This window comes from Chelon labrosus, assembly GCF_963514085.1.
Source record: "Chelon labrosus genome assembly, chromosome: 18".
Taxonomy (NCBI): Eukaryota; Metazoa; Chordata; class Actinopteri; order Mugiliformes; family Mugilidae; genus Chelon; species Chelon labrosus.
Window position 1 is genome coordinate 20925055 of NC_140351.1, and position 19538 is coordinate 20944592.

Here is a 19538-nt window from a genome sequence, read left to right on the forward strand (position 1 = left end):
ATAAAGTATTATGACATTCTGTCTGGACACACCGAGGCAAAATAAATAGAGTGATTAGAAAAAGAAAAAAAAAAAAGGTAACGTGGCCCAAAGCCTATTAGTCCAATTCAAAAACTTTGCAAAGTCAACCTAGATAATGGCGCCATCCTGTGGTGAGTATGTGCACTACATGCTTCATTAAACTTTTTTTGCAGGACAAGCGTGAACGCCCCTAAATGTGACTGGTTTTCCAGAAGTTAAGGAAAATGAAATTGCATTGGCATTGTCTACATATCAAAACATCAAAAACTTTGTAAATACAGTTTATTTTTGAATATCGCATACAGTATTTTTGATCTGATAACAGTCTGTTACCAGTTGTCTGTCTTGGTCTTAGGAGACATAAATGCTTCCGCTAAGATTAATAAAATTACAAATTAAAAGTATAAATAAGTCAAGAATAAATACTATAACTATATTGAACTATATAGAACTATATTGTTTAGCTGTCCCTTTAGATCAAATGAGAACGCACACATTTCGGTCTTCCGACATGAAAAGAAAGACAAACAGCAGCACACAGTGACATACAAGCAAAATGTGATAAAAAAGCTTCTCTCTGTACAGCCCTCTTGTAGTTTCAGATTCCCAACATGTGCATATATTTCTCTGTCTTCCTCTCACAGCCTCGCAGCCAATCTTGGAGAGCGTTTACAACCTTCATTCAGGTTGAAAAAACAAAGTTATTCTCGTTGCTGACTTTGCTTGCATCATGGGGCCGTCCACCTCTTCCCCCTCAAGCCTGTAGCCTCCGCGGTGCAGGCGGAGGTAGTACGACACGAGGCACACCAGCCCCAGCACTGTGCCTACAACGATTAAAATGTAGGTTGTCAGCACAAAAGTGCTCTTCAGCAGCTCTGGCTTTAAGAGCGCCAACAACAGCAGAGCCGTAGTGTTTACAACAGTGCAGAAAATATAATAGATAATCATGGGTATTTTAGTGTCCTGTCCTTTCACATTGAAAAATGTAAATATGAGGATGACTCCTATGACTGCCCGGTAGAGAAGCTCAAGAATACTGGATGAGCAGAATTTGGTTGGAATCAAGTGTGTCCATATTGTTGCCGCTAGCCAGATGACGGCAAGGCCTATTGACGTGTATGAGCTCAATATGAGGAGGAAGCCGTAGCTGAGGATGTGGCTGGTAATGGTAAAAAGTTTGTAGAGGAGGTAAACTGCTGTTGGGAGGCCAGAGGGCATCTCTTTCACGCGGGGGAGGGATCTGCGCAGGCAGCGACGATAGTCCACCAACGCCCAGGAAGCATTAAAGAAGGAGAAGGCAATGGATAAATCTGAAAGAAGGGGACAGGTGGTCTAAATAATGCTTCTGTAAGTTCATAGATAGAAAGTTTCTCGCCTCCTGTGTCTACTTACACTGCATGAACGAGGACTCGCTGTGGCCGAGTAGTATGTACAGCTGCAAAAGGAGCTGGGGGACACTCTCCAGGAAAGTCTCAAACAGTTTGAGCATGCTCAGATCTGCAGCCATGCAGAACAGTTTGCGGCTCGTCCTCTCGTCCGTTTCACGGGAATCAGTTCTTGACCAAACAAATCTGTGGCCTTTTGTCAGCAGCTGATAATACCTAGCAACAGGCCAAACACAGTGACAACAAAGTCAAACAGGTTGTCAGCATTGTAATTATGCATTGTAATTAAGATGTTTTTGCACCTGCACAGACAGTGATGCACTTGCAAGGCTTTTTCTTAACAACACAACACGGTACAGCTTGAATGCGGCTGTTCCGGTTTACGCATTCCAAGATGCCATCGTTCATGATTAGCATATTTGCACGTTCACAACAGGCAGGCACCTCTTCCTTGTAGGTACACCGAGCTGACAAATACCAGAGTTCTTTAAATCTTCGTTTTCACTGCATACCTGGTGAAGATGCCCATGCCAAACACATGCAGGACAGCAAGGCCACGTTTTGACAAGCCTAATATGGTGAGTTTCCTCTCTGGGTTCAGCAAAGGCTTGCTCATGTCCTCCCAGAACCAGACGCAGCTAAAGATCTGAGTTACCAGCACCCCAGACAAAACAAACATCAGAGTCAGTCCACACCACACGTATTGTTCCTCTAGGAAATAGTTCAGACACAGTCCAATGTCCGTCCACATGTCCCCCACGTACAAGAAGAGTCCAGCAGCAGTTAATAGCCATCGCAGTCTGGAGTACTGGGAGTCTGTGTGACTCATTGTCTCATCACTTGAAATATTGACCAACAAGTTGAGAATGTAGAAATGTAACTTTGCTTTATAATCGGGTTTCTGGAGAAATACTGCTGTGAGGAGTTCCCTGCATTCCATGTGCCATTTTGGCCGACCTGCAGACAGAAACTGAAAAAAAAAAAAAATAACAGAAAAAAAAAAATAACACAATTAAAAAAGCTTGTCACACATTAAGTTGGAATCTTATGCAGATCATGTCAAACTAATCTTTGCACTTGTCAGTTAAAGATCTGAAATGCAGCGCGACTGCAGTCAACTTTTGCACCATGGTCTCCTGCCCTTCATTCTCTGTCATAAACACTTTATGATATCAAGTCCTGATATGACCTGAACTCAATGACATGATCAACAGCAATGACAGCATTAGACACCCAAAAAAGCATTGCAACTGGACTTGTAGAGATTTTTGAGAAGACGTTTCACCACTCATCCGAGTAGCTTCTTCAGTTCTGAGTGCTCGGATTCGTGGTGAAACGCTTTTTTTGGATATACAGTGACCTGGATGACTGAAATAGGGTGACGATGAAGGCAAATTTAAATTGCAAACACATTCCAAATAGAACTTTAAATGTTGTCTTCACTGCAATTATGTATTTGTTTTAAATTACTATATTCTCATAGAGTTGCTTTATAAGCTATCCTGAGCTCATCTACAAATCTCAATGTGATCTCTTCCTGCTCTTAAATTACACACAGTTACCAGTGCGTGTCATTCTACAAATGTAACAGCTACGACACACACACATACACACACACACACACACACACAAATAGAACAGTATTCGGACCTACCTGTATATTTTGAGCTCGGCAGAGAGCTGCTTACAGTCACAGAGTCACACAGAAGTTCCCTTTCTCTTCCCTCGAAACTTGTGTCAAGCTCCACCTCAACTGAGCTGGTGTAGAGAAGCTGGGAAAGGGGAATTGCATAATCGGTGTACCATATGTAGGTGTGTCTGCGACTTGCTTTCACTTCACACTCCCTTGTCACACGCAGTCTCCCGTCACAGAACTCATAGATCGACGTCTGATTGGCTGAAAAAAAATAATAGCCCACAAAGACACAAAGGGAAGGTTAACACCCTTCTGAGAGGATTTCCTGTAAACTTATTAATTACGGTCAGACTAGTTACAGCTGAGAGCAGAAGGCAGAGGGCACAGTCCAAAACACTCCTTTAAGTGTTTGTTTTATTGCACTTTTCCTATTGAAATTAATGTGAACTTTTATATGGACTGACAAAAACCCCCTCTGTAAAAGCTTTTGGATCTAATATGTTACCAAAATGAAACAAGGACTTTGAGCCTGGCTTTATCCACTGTCAAGGTTTCCGATCAGGAAATGCATAAAAAAAATTAATGGTGGCTAATGTACTACTGAAATTCATAGGTTACTGTACATTTTTGACCCTATTCACCTGTTGTATCGTGCCTTTATGACCTCAGAATTAAAGCAAAACTATGTATATAACGTAAGTTCGGGGTTGTACCAGCTGGTAACAGGTATCTCCTTTACATACTTAGTGTCACATTAAGTCTTTGAATCTTTTTAATATGTAACATTTCAATAAGGAGTCAATGTTGTAATAACATTGTTTTTTAAATATGTAATCAGATGAGTTAATGTGGCTCTTAATGCAAATCCAAATGGAGAATAAAGCAACCAGATCACAGAGTTTCAACATCAGCAAGTTAGGAAGGGGCTGGAGCCTATCCCAGCTGTCATCGGGTACACCCTGGACAGATTGCCAGTCTATCGCAGGGCTACTAATTAAACTGAATTGCATAAAAATAAAAATACATGTTTTAAATAATGTTGGTGGTCTACTATTAGATATCAGTATGTTATTTCTTACATTTCAGGGGTCAGAATAACCAACCAGAGGGTGGCAGGGCAAAATAAATAAACAAATAAATGATTGTGTGTGTGTGTAAGGTATATTATACAGTATATAAAGGGGTGTTATAACCCAGAAGCACCTGCCTCTGTTTGCAGTGTCTATGGAAGTTTGATTAAAGAAATTGTTGCACATTTTGGAAATTTATTTCCAAAGTTTATTTTCCATCTTGGCGAGAGTTGGATCAGAAGACCGATACCAGTTTATGTGTCTGTGCGGTGAATATGAAACCTACAAACCAGGCAACTGTGTCCCTGAATATTCCTCAGCAAAGAGTAGGCCAGTGTCCAGATCAGCTACAACTTTTACTCCTACAACTAGTGTAGCTTTTCCTCCCAGACTTCCAGCAGCTGCCTGTCTTTGTATTTACCAGATGGGTTTGAGAGTGTAATCCAGTTCTTGTGTGTGTGTTTTCCAAACTGCAGAACTAATTCTTTAAACACAGATTTAACCAAGCCCATGCATTATATTGGCATAATTTAATGGCATACTAAGGTATATGTGTTGAGATAGTTTGCAAGACAATCTAATAAGGCGAATTCAACTTTATTCAATATTATAGTACATGGGAGACTTTTACTAGATGTTTTGAGGCTGTAGCTTGTTACAGTATCTCCAAAATCTCCAATCAGCAGTGGCTGTGGTGCCAGATATGACAGAAAATACCAGCCAGCCATCCTTGTACTCCAAACCTCTAGGCAGCGACAGAGAGCGCCAGCTGTTTCCCTCTTGTGCGTAAGGACTCTCGTTGGTCAGGCAGGCGCAGCGGCGGCGTCTCTCTCCGTGAACCCTCCCACTAGCTGAAGAGTGACACGCCATTCAATTTCAGCCTGGCCCTGTGGCTATAGGAAGCAGGGGGGGAGCTCCGAGCGTTCACTGGCGAAGAATCCCTCACTATCTGGTGGAAACACACCACATCTGCGCCGAGCAAAAGCGAAAGTCTCGCGAATCGCGTCGACATGGGGATCCGAAAGAAGACCAACAAGAATCCGCCGATTCTCAGCCATGAGTTTGTCATCCAGAACCATGCAGATATTGTTTCCTGTGTTGCTATGGTGTTCCTGCTCGGGTTGATGTTTGAGGTAAGTCCACATGTTGAATGGGTTTCTAATCACGCGCGGAGAAGGGGTTTGCTCTGCAGGTATACCGTGAGCAGAGGGGTCTTCGGTAGAGAGAATGCCTGAGTCTGTATTCCTGGAAACTGACATGGCTGTCTGATCTATTCTTCACACGACTTCCTCCCGTGATCGAAAGTTTCCCGTGCGCCGTGGCTCGGTTTAATCCACCAACTCAACTCGAGCCAAATGCAAATTTTGGTTTCCATAAGACTTAATGAATGCGTTCATGTCTGGAATAAAGCGACGTGTGAACTAGTCCTCACTCTCCATCTGGTTGCTTCCCCTTTTTCGAAATCGATATCTCAAAACACTATCAAGTCGACAGGCCCGTTGTTCGACTATTTCAGCAAAAAAAAAAAAAGAAACTTAAAAGTTATTTATGTGGGCTCGTATTTGTGGAAACGTCGCAAAATGTTGCAAGTCAGCAACACGGCATCAGTTTCGGTGGTCCCAGTATTCTGCAACACTTTGAACGTATGCATAGATGTGTTACGTGGCAATCATACAGCGATTGAGAGGGCTGCTGTCATCATCGAAACCCGTCTGCAGCCAAAACTGGAAGTTGTCCATTTTATTTTGTTATTAAAGAACGTTTTAAATCGAAGTAGATGCTGCTGGCCCACGGCCGAAATGCTTTTATAAAACCATATCCTGACGTGTCTAACTTTAAATGACACGTTGGTTAATTTCAAGCAGGTTTCAACCTCGGTGAAAATCGGCGCCGCTTGTGTCCAGCCGGCCATAATTAAAACCGCTTCCTGTTTGTGTTTTTCAAATTAAAGGTCCTGTCACTCATCGGCCGTCGCGACGTGTCCATTGCACCGCAATGGCTGGGGAAATTCTTTGATAATTACTATGACCGTTTTAGAATTAAACTCCAAATGTTACTGTAGCACACCTCCCTTGTATCGGATAATAATTTGTTTCCCACGGAGCTCTTTTGTTGTGAAGGAGAATTGTGCAACTTCCGGCTATGTCTTACTATTTAGATGCTTTGATGCGGCTGTCTCCAATATATTTGCTTGGTTGGAAGTTCCCATCACAAATACATTACGTTTAAATTATATTATTAAATTAAATAGAATTTTAAATTAATTTAAAAAAATATTATCTTTACTTTTATTAAACCCTTAAAATATTTGTTTATGTACAGTATTGTTGCCATATTTATATTGCCATAATTCAGGCATGGTGTAAAAGATTTGGTGGGTCTGTGTGTACAGTCAGACAAAAAAATCATTTGCTATTTTTATACTTAGAACACTTTTACACCAGTGTTCTATCTAAGTTCATAAATCCAATAACCTTTTTATGGTAAAAATGTTTACATGAGCATCAGATATGTTTTTGTGGTCATCCTCTAATGCGTCTTTTTCTATCTGCAGGTCACCTCAAAGTTTGCAGTGCTGTTCATAACTGTCCAGTACAATGTCACCATATCAGCAGCTGGTAAGTCAAATATTGGCTCGTGGAGAGAACGGATGACGTGTGAATATTTTGGCTTTGGAGCATAATGCAGCGGTTCCCTCCGTCTTTTCTGGCCTCGCATTTAGATTCTGGAGCGGTACTTGCGTGGCCTTACAAAAACCCATTTGAGAGCTCTTTTTTTTTTCTCCCCCTTGTGCGGCTAAATTTAGTCTGCCTGATTTATAAAGTTCTCTTGTGGCAAGGTTGAGCCGGGCGAATTTGGGCTGAGGTGTAATATAGGCCTCCCAATTCAAGTCCTTTTCAAGGTTAACGATTCTTTTGCCAACTTCAGATACTGTTGGGCGTGTGCTGCTCAGGCTGGAGGTTCAGCTCTTATCTGTGAGACCTCACCACTTACCTAGCCCTGTAACTTATTTACAGCTTGTATCTAATAAGACAAATAAGATGCAGCACCCAAATCTCTCTGCACTGAATGGACTCAAACCAAATCAATAATACCACTGTGTCTTTTCTGTCAGTGCTGATATCTGCACACTGTTAGACTGAGCAGTCAGTCTTTGCATTTTGGTGTTTTCTGTTCCCTAGATTATGAGTTGGAGGCTGTATTAAAAAAAAATATGCAGCTTAAGAAAGACAGAATAGTGTCAGTTACTGTGCGAATACAGGCTGTGACTGGCATTTTCACAGTGGTGCAATACGACACCACCCAGACTCACTAATCCGAGCACCTCACCTCAGGAATTATAGTGATTAAACTTGTGAATCACTTGACTGAACTGAATCAGATGGCTTCGACTGATTGCGCTGAGGATGTCATCTGACGAGTCTGACATTTGTGAAACGAGATAAAAAGTAGATTTTAATGAGTCTCCGTGACTTGCATGTTCTGCAGAAGCCCCGGAGGAGACGGCGGTCAACCACTTCCACCACGGCATCAAGGACTTGGCTACCGTCTTCTTCTACATGCTGGTGGCCATCATCATGCACGCCATCATCCAGGAGTATGTGCTCGACGTAAGTGAGGCGAAGGCACGCGCCCAGGTACGCAAAGGAGCCGTTCTGCAGTGTTCAACGTTGTTTGTGTTTGCAGAAAATCAACAGGAAGAAGCACTTCTCCAAAACCAAGCACAGCAAGTTTAATGAGTCGGGCCAGCTCAGCGCCTTCTACCTGTTCTCTTTTGGTTGGGGGGCAAGCATCCTGCTTTCGGTACGTACAGCAGCTAGCAGACATTTGTGTACTTACTCGTTAATCCCTGAAAAACTTACTTAAAGGCTCATTTCTTTTTAGGAAAACCTTCTGTCCAATCCAGTCAAACTGTGGGAGGATTATCCACATACACTGATGCCGTAAGTGTTGATGTTGTGTGTGTTTATGGATAAACGGGCAAGAAAACCAGTCACATTGGTTCATTTATAAGAGTTTCATATGTGGCTCAGAATTCTTTAGAAATCTTAATTTTGTGACTTTGTCCTTCAGATTCCAGATGAAATTCTACTACATTTGTCAGATGGGCTACTGGCTACATGCTCTCCCCGAACTGTATTTCCAAAAGACAAAGAAGGTAAGTGAGGGTGTGCATGTTTTTGTGTGCGTGTTTGGTGGGCCCGTCTTTCTGGGATGTAATGACGTACCGTGGCTTCTGTATGCACCCTGTCTCTACTTCCTGTTTGACTTCCTCCGCTGTGTAGCATTGTTTCACGGCATCATGCTCCCCTTGCTTAAATCGGCGTGCGTGCACAGCCGCATTGCTATAAATATTTTTGACCTTTCGTCCTCTCATCCTCTGTGTTTACTGTTTAGGAGGATATTCCGCGTCAGCTTGTGTACATCTTCCTGTACCTGGCCCACATCGCTGGTGCCTACATTCTCAAGTAAGAACCGCCGCTTTTTGAAATCCTGAAATTAAGTGCATGGTTTGGTGGAGCCAGTGTTCGTACACTGTTCTTCCTGTCATTTTTCTAAAGATGTCTCCCCGTGTTTTTCAGTCTGAACCGCCTGGGTCTGGTCCTGCTGGTGCTGCACTACTTCGTCGAGCTCCTGTTCCACGTCTCCCGCCTGGTCTACTTCAGCAACGAGAACAGGCAAATGGGGTGAGTCCGACGTTGAGGATTTCAGATCGAGACCGAGTGACGGTGGAAAGTCTTGAACGCCTCATCACGGCCATTCTCTTGTCTCGCAGCTTCACCATATGGGCGGTCTTGTTTGTCCTTGGGCGGCTGCTCACCCTGTCCCTGTCTGTCCTCACCGTGGGCTTTGGCCTTTCCACAGCTGAGAGTCAAGGCTTTGATTTGGCTGCAGGAAACTTTAATGTTCTCTTTGTTAGGTAAGTATATCTGAGGAGAGGAGAGAAACAGGACCAACTAATCCTGAAATATACTGTATATTTTTAAATTTAAAGCTTAATCCGCAAGCTATGAGCCTTTTAAAATGTATAGTTTAATAGGCCATGAAATGTCAACTATTAAATATATCCATAAGTTGCCAAATGTGCGTCATATTTTGAGGCTGATATATGATCTTCTTAACCAAACTGATACAAAGATCTGTCAACCACACCCTGGCCACTTAGAAGAAAGTAAGAAGTGAGATCTTCTTTGATGACTTTAGACGTTCTTGGCTGTGTTGTGACGGAGGTTTAACAATCATGAAGGAAGAACGGCACCGTAGAAGCGGAAGTGAGAACCAAGTTTGATAAACTGCCGTCAAATACAACCACAGTGTGTGCTGAGCTGATGCAAAGCTTTGATTAACTACTGAAACTTCGCCGGTTGGCAGGACTGGCACTTGAGGGAGCTCAGAAATTGTGTCTGACGTTTACCAGTGTCACTGTGTAATGCACACATCTTTATTTACATTCTGAGGTGCTGACTGTTTTTGTTTTTTTCTCCGCCTGCTAGGGTAACCGTCCTGGCCGCCATCTGCCTCACGCAGGCCTTTATGATGTGGAAATTTATCAACTTTCAGCTGCGCCGGTGGAGAGAGCATGGCCAGGCTCAGACCTTGAAAAAGAAGCAGGCTCCTTCCAAGAGCAGATCAAAGAAAGACAAAGGTGAGGGGGGAGGAAAAGGCAAAAGGCGTTCAGTGCGTGTCATTTTACTGCGAGGTATTCAGCAAAAATAAAAAAAGATTTATTGTCGAAACAAAGTGCTCTTAAAGTCCCCATGTCAATGTTTAACAAAGTGCCATTCGCCTGAGCCGAGAGCAATCAGGGAGTGGGACGGACATGGAAATACAAGAAAGTGTTTCATTGGACGCATAATTAGTACACACCCTCAAGGGCATCAACATTTTGATCAATGACACCAATGATTTTAGGGGAAATAACAAACTCTAAAATACCAGTAAGAATATCTGTAAACTATTTTTTTTTAATTTTTTTTTTTGCACATGTTGCGCCAGATACAGACATACAGCCACAACATTCAAACCACTGACAGGAGAAGTGAACTACATTGATCATCTTGTGACAATACATGTTCTGCTGGGAATCGTTTGGATCTGGCATTCATGTGAATGTTAGTTCGACATGTACCATCCACCTAGACCAGACCAGACACCCCCACCCCATAGCAATGGGGCACAAGGTGTTGACCTGGCCTCGAAATTCACTAGATCCCTAAGTATCTGTGAGATGATCCACAGAGGCCCCTCCCCTCAACCCATAGGACCCAAAGGCCCCCACTAACAACAATCTGTTGCCAGACACCACAGGACACCCTCAGAAGGCCCATGTCCATTCTCTGATGAGTCACTGTTTTGGAGACGCAAGGGAGACCTACACAATATTAGGAGGGTGGTCATAATGTTTTGTCTGATCGGTGTACATAGTGTGTCGTATAGTGGAAGTCACATTATATACTATTATGTATTACTTAAACATCAAATTTGATTTCATAGGGACTTTAAAATACATCATAATAAATGTAACGTCACATATTTGCTGGAATACTATGCATACACTTAATTGTTCTCACAAAATTAGTTTTAAATAATAATAATAACCGTGTTTACCTGCTTTTTTTAAATGTGGTTAACCGGAAATGTCCTTTGTTTTTAGCCAATGGAGTTAATGGAGTGAACTCTCATGGGGCTGATTCACCAAGAGGAAGAAAAGAGAAGTCCTCATAAGAACATTCCCCTCAGCCCCTCCTTTCAGAGAAAAATCGACACCCTTGTGGCCGCCAGCATCCAACAACAGATACTCCTTGATCACGACACGCATTTCCAGCTCCCACGCAGGACTGACCTCAGAGCTGGACTTCAAGGGCCAGAATGCATTCAGCTTCGCTCGTCGCCAGTCGTCCAAAGCGCCTTCGTTTCCCAATCTTTGCCCCGCTGTGTTATTTCAAAAGAAAACCAATTCAGAAATAAACTATATATAAAAAAAAAAAAAAAAAAAAGTATTTAAGAAGTGCCTATTGATGCCGATTGTTTTGTACAGAGTGTGTAATTCTGAAATTTCAGGAATGATCACTTCAGTGTTTAATCCCAGTTCAGGGTAATTTCATGCTTTTTCTAAAATCTGTGTATCGCAGCTTGTCTTTTATTTCCCTTTTTTTCCCCTTGTATTTATAAGTGCTAGCTCCTCTGACTCCAGTCTCTCCCTCAAGGGAATTTTGTAGACATTATATGGAGTTTGTGACATACTTTGTAATGTCTATTGTTTTTCCCCTGTGAGTCAAGGCTGCAAAAAGTCTTGTCGTTTCCATCCTTAAGATACGACTGGGCTCACACTATACACTCTATACGCTCACGCAGCAATACATTTGACAGTGTTTTCAGCACACTCTGCTACAGAGGGACATCAAGCTATACGATGGAAGTAGCTTTTGATAATATTCCCTCACATATATAATAAGAGTGTACAGAAGCAACCATGGAAAACAGAAAACATCATGCTCTAATATTGTAGCATTCACTGATCAGTATTGTGCAAAACTGCCAGTAGAGACATAGTAACCTGATGTAGCATTTAGTCATTGGAGTTCAGAGCAGCTCTGTAATAACAACAGAACATGTTTCTTGCCAGGATTTTATACCAAATATATTGCATCTGTAATGAATAAACACAGCTCGTGTTTTAGCTTTGGATGATGTAACTTTGTAAGAGATGGAAATGACTTCATCCGACAAAACATTCCCGTTGGCGAGTTTCGTATTGTCCAGCGTCGTTTGCTGTTTGAGTGAAATTGGAGTTTTGCTGTATTCGTTTGGCCTTGTGTTTAAGAAAAATGTCCACCAGAATGATTTGTTACCCAAGCACAGAATCACTGTGAATGATGCATCACTTTCATTATGTTTTGGCTGTTAACTCGTTGCCCTCTGTCGACTGTGCTGAATGAGTCAGACTGACTGACTGTTGATGCCAAGTCATGCCAAGCTGCGGAGTGCAGTCACTCGCATTCACCTACCTGTTGTAGGTTACAGTTGCTCATCTAACGAATGAAACCATTCACATTTTTAGGTACATACTCATGAGTCACTGTTGCCTGCAGCAGTATGTGTTTTTTTTGAATGCCCTGAGAATTTATTCTGAAAAGTAATAAAAGTAATAAAATGTTAAAAAAAAAAGAAAAATGTTTCTGAATTATTATTTGGCTGCATTAATAGTAGAGTGTGCATTTAATATTTAGTTGGAAACTCGAAGACATTGCCTAGCATTCTCATGTGCCTGCCTACCCATTGAATGAGAAACACTATGATAGCGTTTCATTGGACGCAAGATTAGTATACGCCCACTAGTACAGGATGAGTCATCAACATTCTTTTCTTTTTTTTTTAGGCGATGACAAACTAAAATACCATTAAGAGTTTATACAAAGCAGACTTTTGTCAATGTTTGGCAAAATACCTGCATATAGGCCATGTATTGTGCAAGCGATTTATCAAGTCAAATATTGTATTTGATTTAATGCAGACTTTAAAATAATAATAATATCATGAAAGACTTAAGATATTAGTTTGAATACAATACAATGTGGTTTTCTCAGCTTGCTCAGAAGGCTTATTCGGTAAAGTAATAAAATATTAAGGAAAAGAACAAGCATTTTTAATTATTTGGCTGCATTAACAGTATACATTTTATCATTTGCTTGGAGACTCACAGTTAAGGACAAATAACATATTGACTGAAGAGAGATTTGGTGTTTATTTATTTGGTGTTTAAAAACTGATGCTTCTGAACTGTGACGCTGAAATTGGCTTTTGCGAAAAAAATAAGAATGATTTAATTTCACCATCATTTAATGCCGCGCAAGTAATAGCGATGTGAAGAGACGTGCAACCCCACTTGACATCTCTATAATCTTGGATTTTTTATTTTTATTTTTTCTATCTGACACTAAAATATTTCACAGACCTTATTTTTTTTAATTACTTGGCTTTTATTTATTTGATGTATTCATTCAAATTAAGGATAAGCAATTCTTTAAAATCTTTCTCTACACAGGAGGGAAACATTTCAAGCTTTGAATAGTTTTAGCTTATTTTATTCATTGCATTTACTTAAACCAGTCACAATTAAAAATGTTTGGTCAATAATGTAAGATGCACAATATTTGTTTTAAAAAATAGGATAAAGAAATTCAGGGCACTGAGTCTTGACTAAAATTAGGCTTTGTGCCACATACAAAATACTTTTTTTCTAACTATATTTATAAAAAATAATTACAAACCCATAACACAAACAGCGTATCACCCCATTTATAAAAGTAAAGATAAATAAAAGTACTTTATTAGTATGACTAAAGGGAACCTACTCATTTTCTCTGCCCTTTCGCAAATTCCAACTCTCCGCCACTTGGTGGTGCTGTTGCACAAGTTTTCACTGAGAGAAAACGCCTGCGTGTTAGTTTGACCCACGGATAGTTGACCAGACAATAAATCGATGTGGCTAAATAAACAAGTAGGACGCGCTTATTTGCGATATTTCTAAAGCATGTCATTTAATACGTTTTGCCATATTTCTTGAAATGAAAACCAAAATGCTAAATAATATCCCCCTGGTGAACAGTTAACCCACCACCACTGTGGTGAGGATGAGTGTTAAAGCAGCTGCAATATCTTTGAAATGAACAGTTTATACTGACGTTGTGATTAAAGGAAACTGCTCTCCTTTCACCAGCCGCTTTATTTGCGCTGCTTAAACACAGCATTTTATAGGGTCGCATAAATCTTTATGACTTCCCATTTACATACATCTTGGTGAGCCATTTTCATATGTGAAAGAATGTAATAGGTTTCGTATAATAATAACAATAATAATAATAATAATAATAATAATAATAATCATAACAATACACATTTTTTCTTATTTATAAAGTGGCTATAAGACAGGGGTTCTAGTTTGCTCATTTCTTAACATATATTTAAATTGACACTGACATGGCACAGTGGGGTGTTCAAGTGACTGGCAGATCACATGTCGACAAACTGATCAATCAAACTGCAAGCCCCGTGTCATCCTAACAGGTAAATCGCCGTAGGATTTGCTTAGGAACCCCCCGGGCAGTAACTGAGTTGATACTGCTGGAGCCCCGTGATGTGGTTCGGTGTGGGGGAGGATAGCAGCTACCAGCCAGATAAACACTCAGCATTGGTTTGCAGAGCAGGAGTAACATGGCGGCACAGTTAGCCAGCAGAAATGTTGTTTCACTACCGCGAAGGTCAGAGCCGCCTCGGATAAACGGAATTTAACAGCGAGGACACAGCCAAAAGTATTAAATCGTAAGTAGCCACACGCGTTTGTGCCTCTTGTTGAGACGCGACGCGGTGTTTTCGTTGTGAAATCCACGATCCAGTGCGAGGTCCTCAATCTCGGTTGTGTGTCTGTCTGGCACAGGCTTCTCGCTTCGGCGTTAGCTTATTAGCAAGCGTTAGCTTCTCGGCTAAGCTCGCCTGCCTGTGTCAATAGTGTTTTCTGCTGCAAACTTAATTAGACGGCGCCGACAGCGGGCTTGCAATGGAGTTATTGCGCCGTTTGTTCCCCGTTTCTGTTCGGCGGTGGCGTGTTTATGTGTGCGTTTGGTGGAAAGTGATTTGCGGCGTGCACAATACTTTCATGTGTCATTGTTTTTTTTGTGCTGAGTGAGCGAGTGACCGACCGTGCTGCCTACAAAGTTCGCCAGTGTAGCAGGAACGTAGTTAGCATGCTAGCTGTTTAGCTGCGGGGCTAGTGTCGCCGCTGTGGACGTCGTTGTCAGAATACGAGTGAGTCAGGACGGCTCTCATCACCATGTGTTTTGAGCGGGCTGTCTGCCGTGGTAATGACGAAGCTTCTTTACTACTTGCTGCGTTAGGTAAGTTACAAACGAATCCTGCGTTTGTTAGGGCTGCAGGGAGCACGCTTTTAATTTTTGCTGAACTAATGTTTCTGTTGTATTTGGCTGGCGTTACTGTGCATTGTGCTCAGTTAGCGGCAGCAGCAGCCAGGCTATACGGGAGCACTACAAACTATTAAAATATGTAAGAATTCAGAAAGTTGTTGGTAGACACAGCTGCACACCAGAAAATCTACTCAAGGTTGGAAGATAAGAAATCTGCAATGTGCTTTCCGCTTCCAAATAAGGATATTTAAGATTAATTACATAATTATATGGCAAAACAATTACTAGAGTTCACATAGGTGACATTGTGGACATTTAAATAAAGATTGGGCATTGAATAGGGATGATGCTCTCTATATGCAGTGTGTGTGTGTGTGTGTGTGTTTGTGTTTGTGTGTGTGTGGAGGGGCGCTGCTTAGAGGTTTCACTCATGTGTCGTGCCTGTGAGGAGGAGAGTGCAGTGCACCCCCTCCAAGAGCCCTCCTGCTTGACTGATCCAGGACTATACGGGCAGACAGCTTGTGCCACTTCAGTGGCTGTCAGCGCTCCTCTCAGTAATGCAGGAGGAACGCATCCTGTGGAACCAGTTGAGCAGTTTCCGTTGCATCACTCTGCCCACCTGATGGTGCACCGTACTTCACGTCACATCACTGATATGAAATATAACATGACATCTTGTACGGCGGCTGCGGTTTGACTGCAACCTCAGTGTGCGGCGTGATGGGTGACACATGGCACTCAAGAAGTTCAAAAGAGGCGATATTGGCGCGGGGTTCCTGTTTTTCTATAACAGCACCTTGAAAAAAATCAGATATTTAAATCAGATTAGCCTTATTTGTCATGGGTTTAGCCCACAGTTGGAGGAGTGGGTAGCCATGCAAGGCGCATTGTGAGCGGTTTGGGGAGCTGTAGGTGCTTGCTATCGGTGGATAGCTGGACACAAAACAAACTGTTCATCCTCACAAAAAGTGAAAACATCCCCATGAACTGACCTGATTTTGATTTTGAAAGCGTCTTAGTTGAATACGTGGGGCTGGCATTTGATGCCCGTCACAGCCCTCTAAAGAATGTCGCCCTGTGAAGATGCAAGCCTGCCTTCCTGCAGTGTGTGTGTGTTTGTCCATATATCATTGTAATCCCATGCTTTTGTTGTTTGTTTAGCTTTGAACTGGAGACTGTACAAAGATTTGCATTAGCAGGGGAAAAAAAGTGGTTTCATAGGGTTTTGACTTAAAGAAAAAAACAAACAAATACAACAGCGACTGCTGGGATGATGACAGAATTCCTGCAAGCGTGCACGCAAGTATGTGGATGTTTATACAAGGATAACTGGCTGGAAGTTTTCTCACACTGCTGGGGCAGTTTGTGTAGTGGGTGTCAGCTAAAGCACTCTGCCTGAGCACATTGTGATCTACAGCTATAGCAACAGGTGTGTGACATAGTAACGCCTTTCTCGTCACATGATCGGGAGACAGTGTTTCCCATGCATGCTAGCCGCCGTTACATTTGCTTTTCACCGCCCCGTCTTTCCTGCCTTCCTAACACCTGATCGTTGCGTGGTAATTTCGTCACACAAAGCACCGCACTTGGAGGCAAACGTGTCACCTTGTAATTGCTGACTTTTGCCCTCTGATAGGCTTTGGCTTTGTTGCGTCACCTTTGTGATACTGTAATCGAGCGACCCTTGTTCTGTTGCAAAGTTTGTCGGTTTTTCTAATGGTCAGGTAATGAGTTTTTGCATCTCAGCCCAATGCTACAGTTAAACACCATGTTTACGCTTTGTGATTCATGCAGACGTTTTAAGCAATTATTTAATAGCAATTTCCTGTGCTTCCAGCTCATCCATTGTCACCAGTGGCTTGTTTTCTTATTCTTTCTTTATGAGTGCAAACTGAATTATTTTAGGCTGTGTACTTGTTGTCTGTCTGTGGGGCAGATGATTTTCACTTGCTCATGCTCTGAACAATAAGAAAATAAGCGGCAGATTCATCTGTTCTATTGATCACAGTCCTGTAAACAACATTGCTGGGAAAGGACTATATTTGCTGTCAAGTTGCTCCAAGATAACGAATAATTAAAAGCCTGTTGGAGAGTAAACAAAATGACATCTTATAATGGTTTTATACTTGAGGTTGGCTTTCGTGCTGTAATTATTATTGCTGAGGCCATCTGAGTTCGTAGTTATTTGAACTGGCAGCCTCTTTTTGAGCCTGAGTGAACGTATGGTCCAACACACAGGGGAGACATGAATTCCTAAATCACATGAGGTCCCCGAGTAGTTTGGGCCTATTGTTATTGGGTTAATAAGCTTTATAATAATGACGCCGGTGCAAGCCGTTTATACTTGTGCGCTCGTCAGTATGACTTGCTCTGTAAAAACGCTAGTCGGCACTGTGTCTTTTTTGCCAGTCGGGTTTATTTGTGTTTCTACTTCCTGCTTCACTTTCAACAATGGCGAATGAAACTTTCACCGAAATTTCGCCAAAGACGAGTCATACAAATGTTTGTATCTCTGAACCTCCTCAGTTAACCTGTCCTCGATGTGTTTCATCTTTATTGATCCAAAATAATCAATTTGAAAATTGCAGAGATGGAGAAGCAGCTGCAAATACTAAAGCGGATACACGTTGCTACCAAGCGGACCGATCGCAGCTCTTGCGTTCTGCGTTACATACCTAGGAAGACATACTCTTAGGTTAATTGGTGATTCTAAATTGGCCGTAGGTGTGCATGTGAGTGTGAATGGTTATCTGTCTCTCTGTGTTAGCCCTGCGATAGACTGGAGACCTGTTCAGGGTGTTCCCCGTCAGGGATAGGCTCCAGCCCCCTCCGCGGACATTCACAGGACAAGCGGTTACAGAACATGAATGAATGAATATGTTAATCAATAATTATCGTTTTATTTAAACATTAATTAATGAATAGTCATTTAAATCTCTTAAGAAGTGCATTATTGAAGTAATCCCACCTAAATGGTAAAGATGACAACTTATTTGTAATATAATAATACTAATAATATTTGTACCATTCAGAAAAACGTTCACCTTTAAAAATAAAGTTACGAAGTGCCAGATAATGCAAGTAAACGACAAGATAAAATAACTTAAATAGTTGATGCAAATACAGTATATGTGACCCATAAGCAAGTAACAATTAGGTACACAGATAATCGAAACTGTGTGACTGATGATTGATCCCTTGTCATACTGTACCAGTAAACACTACTCCTGTTGTCACTACACACTTCTCTTTGGTAACGACATTAACTTGACTCATTTGAACTGGGCTGTAAAATGACAGCCTTGTCTCTGCTACTTAGAACAGCCAGCTCCTGAACAGCAGCACTCTGTCTTACACAGGCTGTTTAATGTGTACTCCTGGGCTCGTGTTTTTTTTTTTTTTTTTTTAAAGCAGTGTCAAATGACAACACCTAACACCGAGAAGCTGGCAGCAATCTGGGCTCCCGAATCTGCACATTCGAGTCAATGAGCAGAGTCTACAGTGACCTGAGCAGTTTAACGACAATCTGTTAAACCGTGGAATTGTTAATAATGACATTAAATGTTAAAGCCCACACTGGAGGGCAGGCATTGGCTGCATGGCGAGGAAGGGCCAAACAAACAAGAAACCATGTGGCTTCCATTCTAGTTTAGATGTAACAGATCGGTCTGCATTGTGTAATCTGTCCATCACATGCTGTATAAGGTCCACAGTGTATCTTGACGTGATGCACCCCTCCCCCTGGCATCCGTTTGCCTTGTCTCGCTGGGCATCTCACCCTGCTGTCTCTGTGTTTGTGTTGTCATGGAAACAGCAGTGTGACAGGTCCTGGGTGGGCGTGAGGGATGAGCTGTGGGGGTAATGGCCAGGTTTTTACAGCAGAGGGAGAGAGGAGGGCGAAACAGCGGAGGAGATGCGTCTAAAGCGAGGCAGAGATGTTTGATGGAAAGCTGAGAGGCCTTTGACGGGGGAGAGGAGACGTGGGGAATATTTACTCCCTCTGTGCTCCCAGGCTTGTTGTCGTTGTGTTATTAGCTGACCTCAAATCAGCCATCCCATCTATCTGCGCTGAGAGTAGGTCCTGTCTCGTTAACAACAGACTGTGCCGGACCTTTTTTGTGTGCTTTTCCAGAAATGATCCAAAAACGCTGTCATGAAAGAGTGTAAGATCTTACCCTGAGAACTGCTGTCACGCATACGCTACTTCTCTGGGTTTGCTAGGTATTGATTGACTGAGGGATGCGCATACCATTGCACTTGTTTTCTCAGAATATTGAGAGCAACGATTGAGCTGAAATTTATTCTTGGATAATCTGTACCCCTAGCTTTCATGCCTAGGGTTTGGCATCAACAAGACCAGTCTGTGATGAATATCCATGTTAGAATATGAGTATTAAATACAATACTCCACAACATTTAAAGCTGGGGTGCAGAGATTCTATCTCTCCTTTGTGACAGTCGAGGTAATTACCCAAACACTGTTGACACACATGTATGGACGAAA

The 19538-nt window shown here is 42.0% G+C and overlaps 3 protein-coding genes across 7 annotated transcripts in view; 2 read left to right on the forward strand and 1 right to left on the reverse strand.

The window, feature by feature from the left end:
• Positions 1-331: 331 nt before the first annotated feature.
• On the reverse strand, positions 332-3852 carry xkr9 (XK, Kell blood group complex subunit-related family, member 9). Its single transcript, XM_084565799.1, has 4 exons — positions 3061-3852; positions 1919-2376; positions 1414-1622; positions 332-1331 (listed from the first exon to the last, which is right to left on the reverse strand). Exons 2-4 carry the CDS (start codon positions 2344-2346, stop codon positions 700-702), a joined length of 1269 nt encoding a protein of 422 aa, XP_084421925.1. The 5' UTR covers positions 2347-2376; positions 3061-3852; the 3' UTR covers positions 332-699.
• Positions 3853-4630: 778 nt separating this feature from the next.
• Positions 4631-12287, forward strand: tram1 (translocation associated membrane protein 1). Its single transcript, XM_084566690.1, has 11 exons — positions 4631-5245; positions 6667-6730; positions 7602-7723; positions 7800-7916; positions 7998-8056; positions 8187-8271; positions 8511-8581; positions 8696-8800; positions 8890-9033; positions 9608-9759; positions 10768-12287. Exons 1-11 carry the CDS (start codon positions 5123-5125, stop codon positions 10836-10838), a joined length of 1113 nt encoding a protein of 370 aa, XP_084422816.1. The 5' UTR covers positions 4631-5122; the 3' UTR covers positions 10839-12287.
• A 1856-nt stretch (positions 12288-14143) lies between these two features.
• ncoa2 (nuclear receptor coactivator 2) overlaps positions 14144-19538 on the forward strand; it is a 55383-nt gene continuing 49988 nt past the window's right edge. For 3 of the 5 annotated variants that reach the window (XM_084566693.1, XM_084566692.1, XM_084566696.1), the window contains exon 1: positions 14316-14435. The gene's annotated coding sequence lies outside the window, so the exon portion shown is untranslated. Of the gene's footprint in view, positions 14181-14315; positions 14436-14827; positions 15008-19538 lie in introns of those variants that run through there. The other 2 variants (XM_084566694.1, XM_084566695.1) reach the window with 2 other exon arrangements.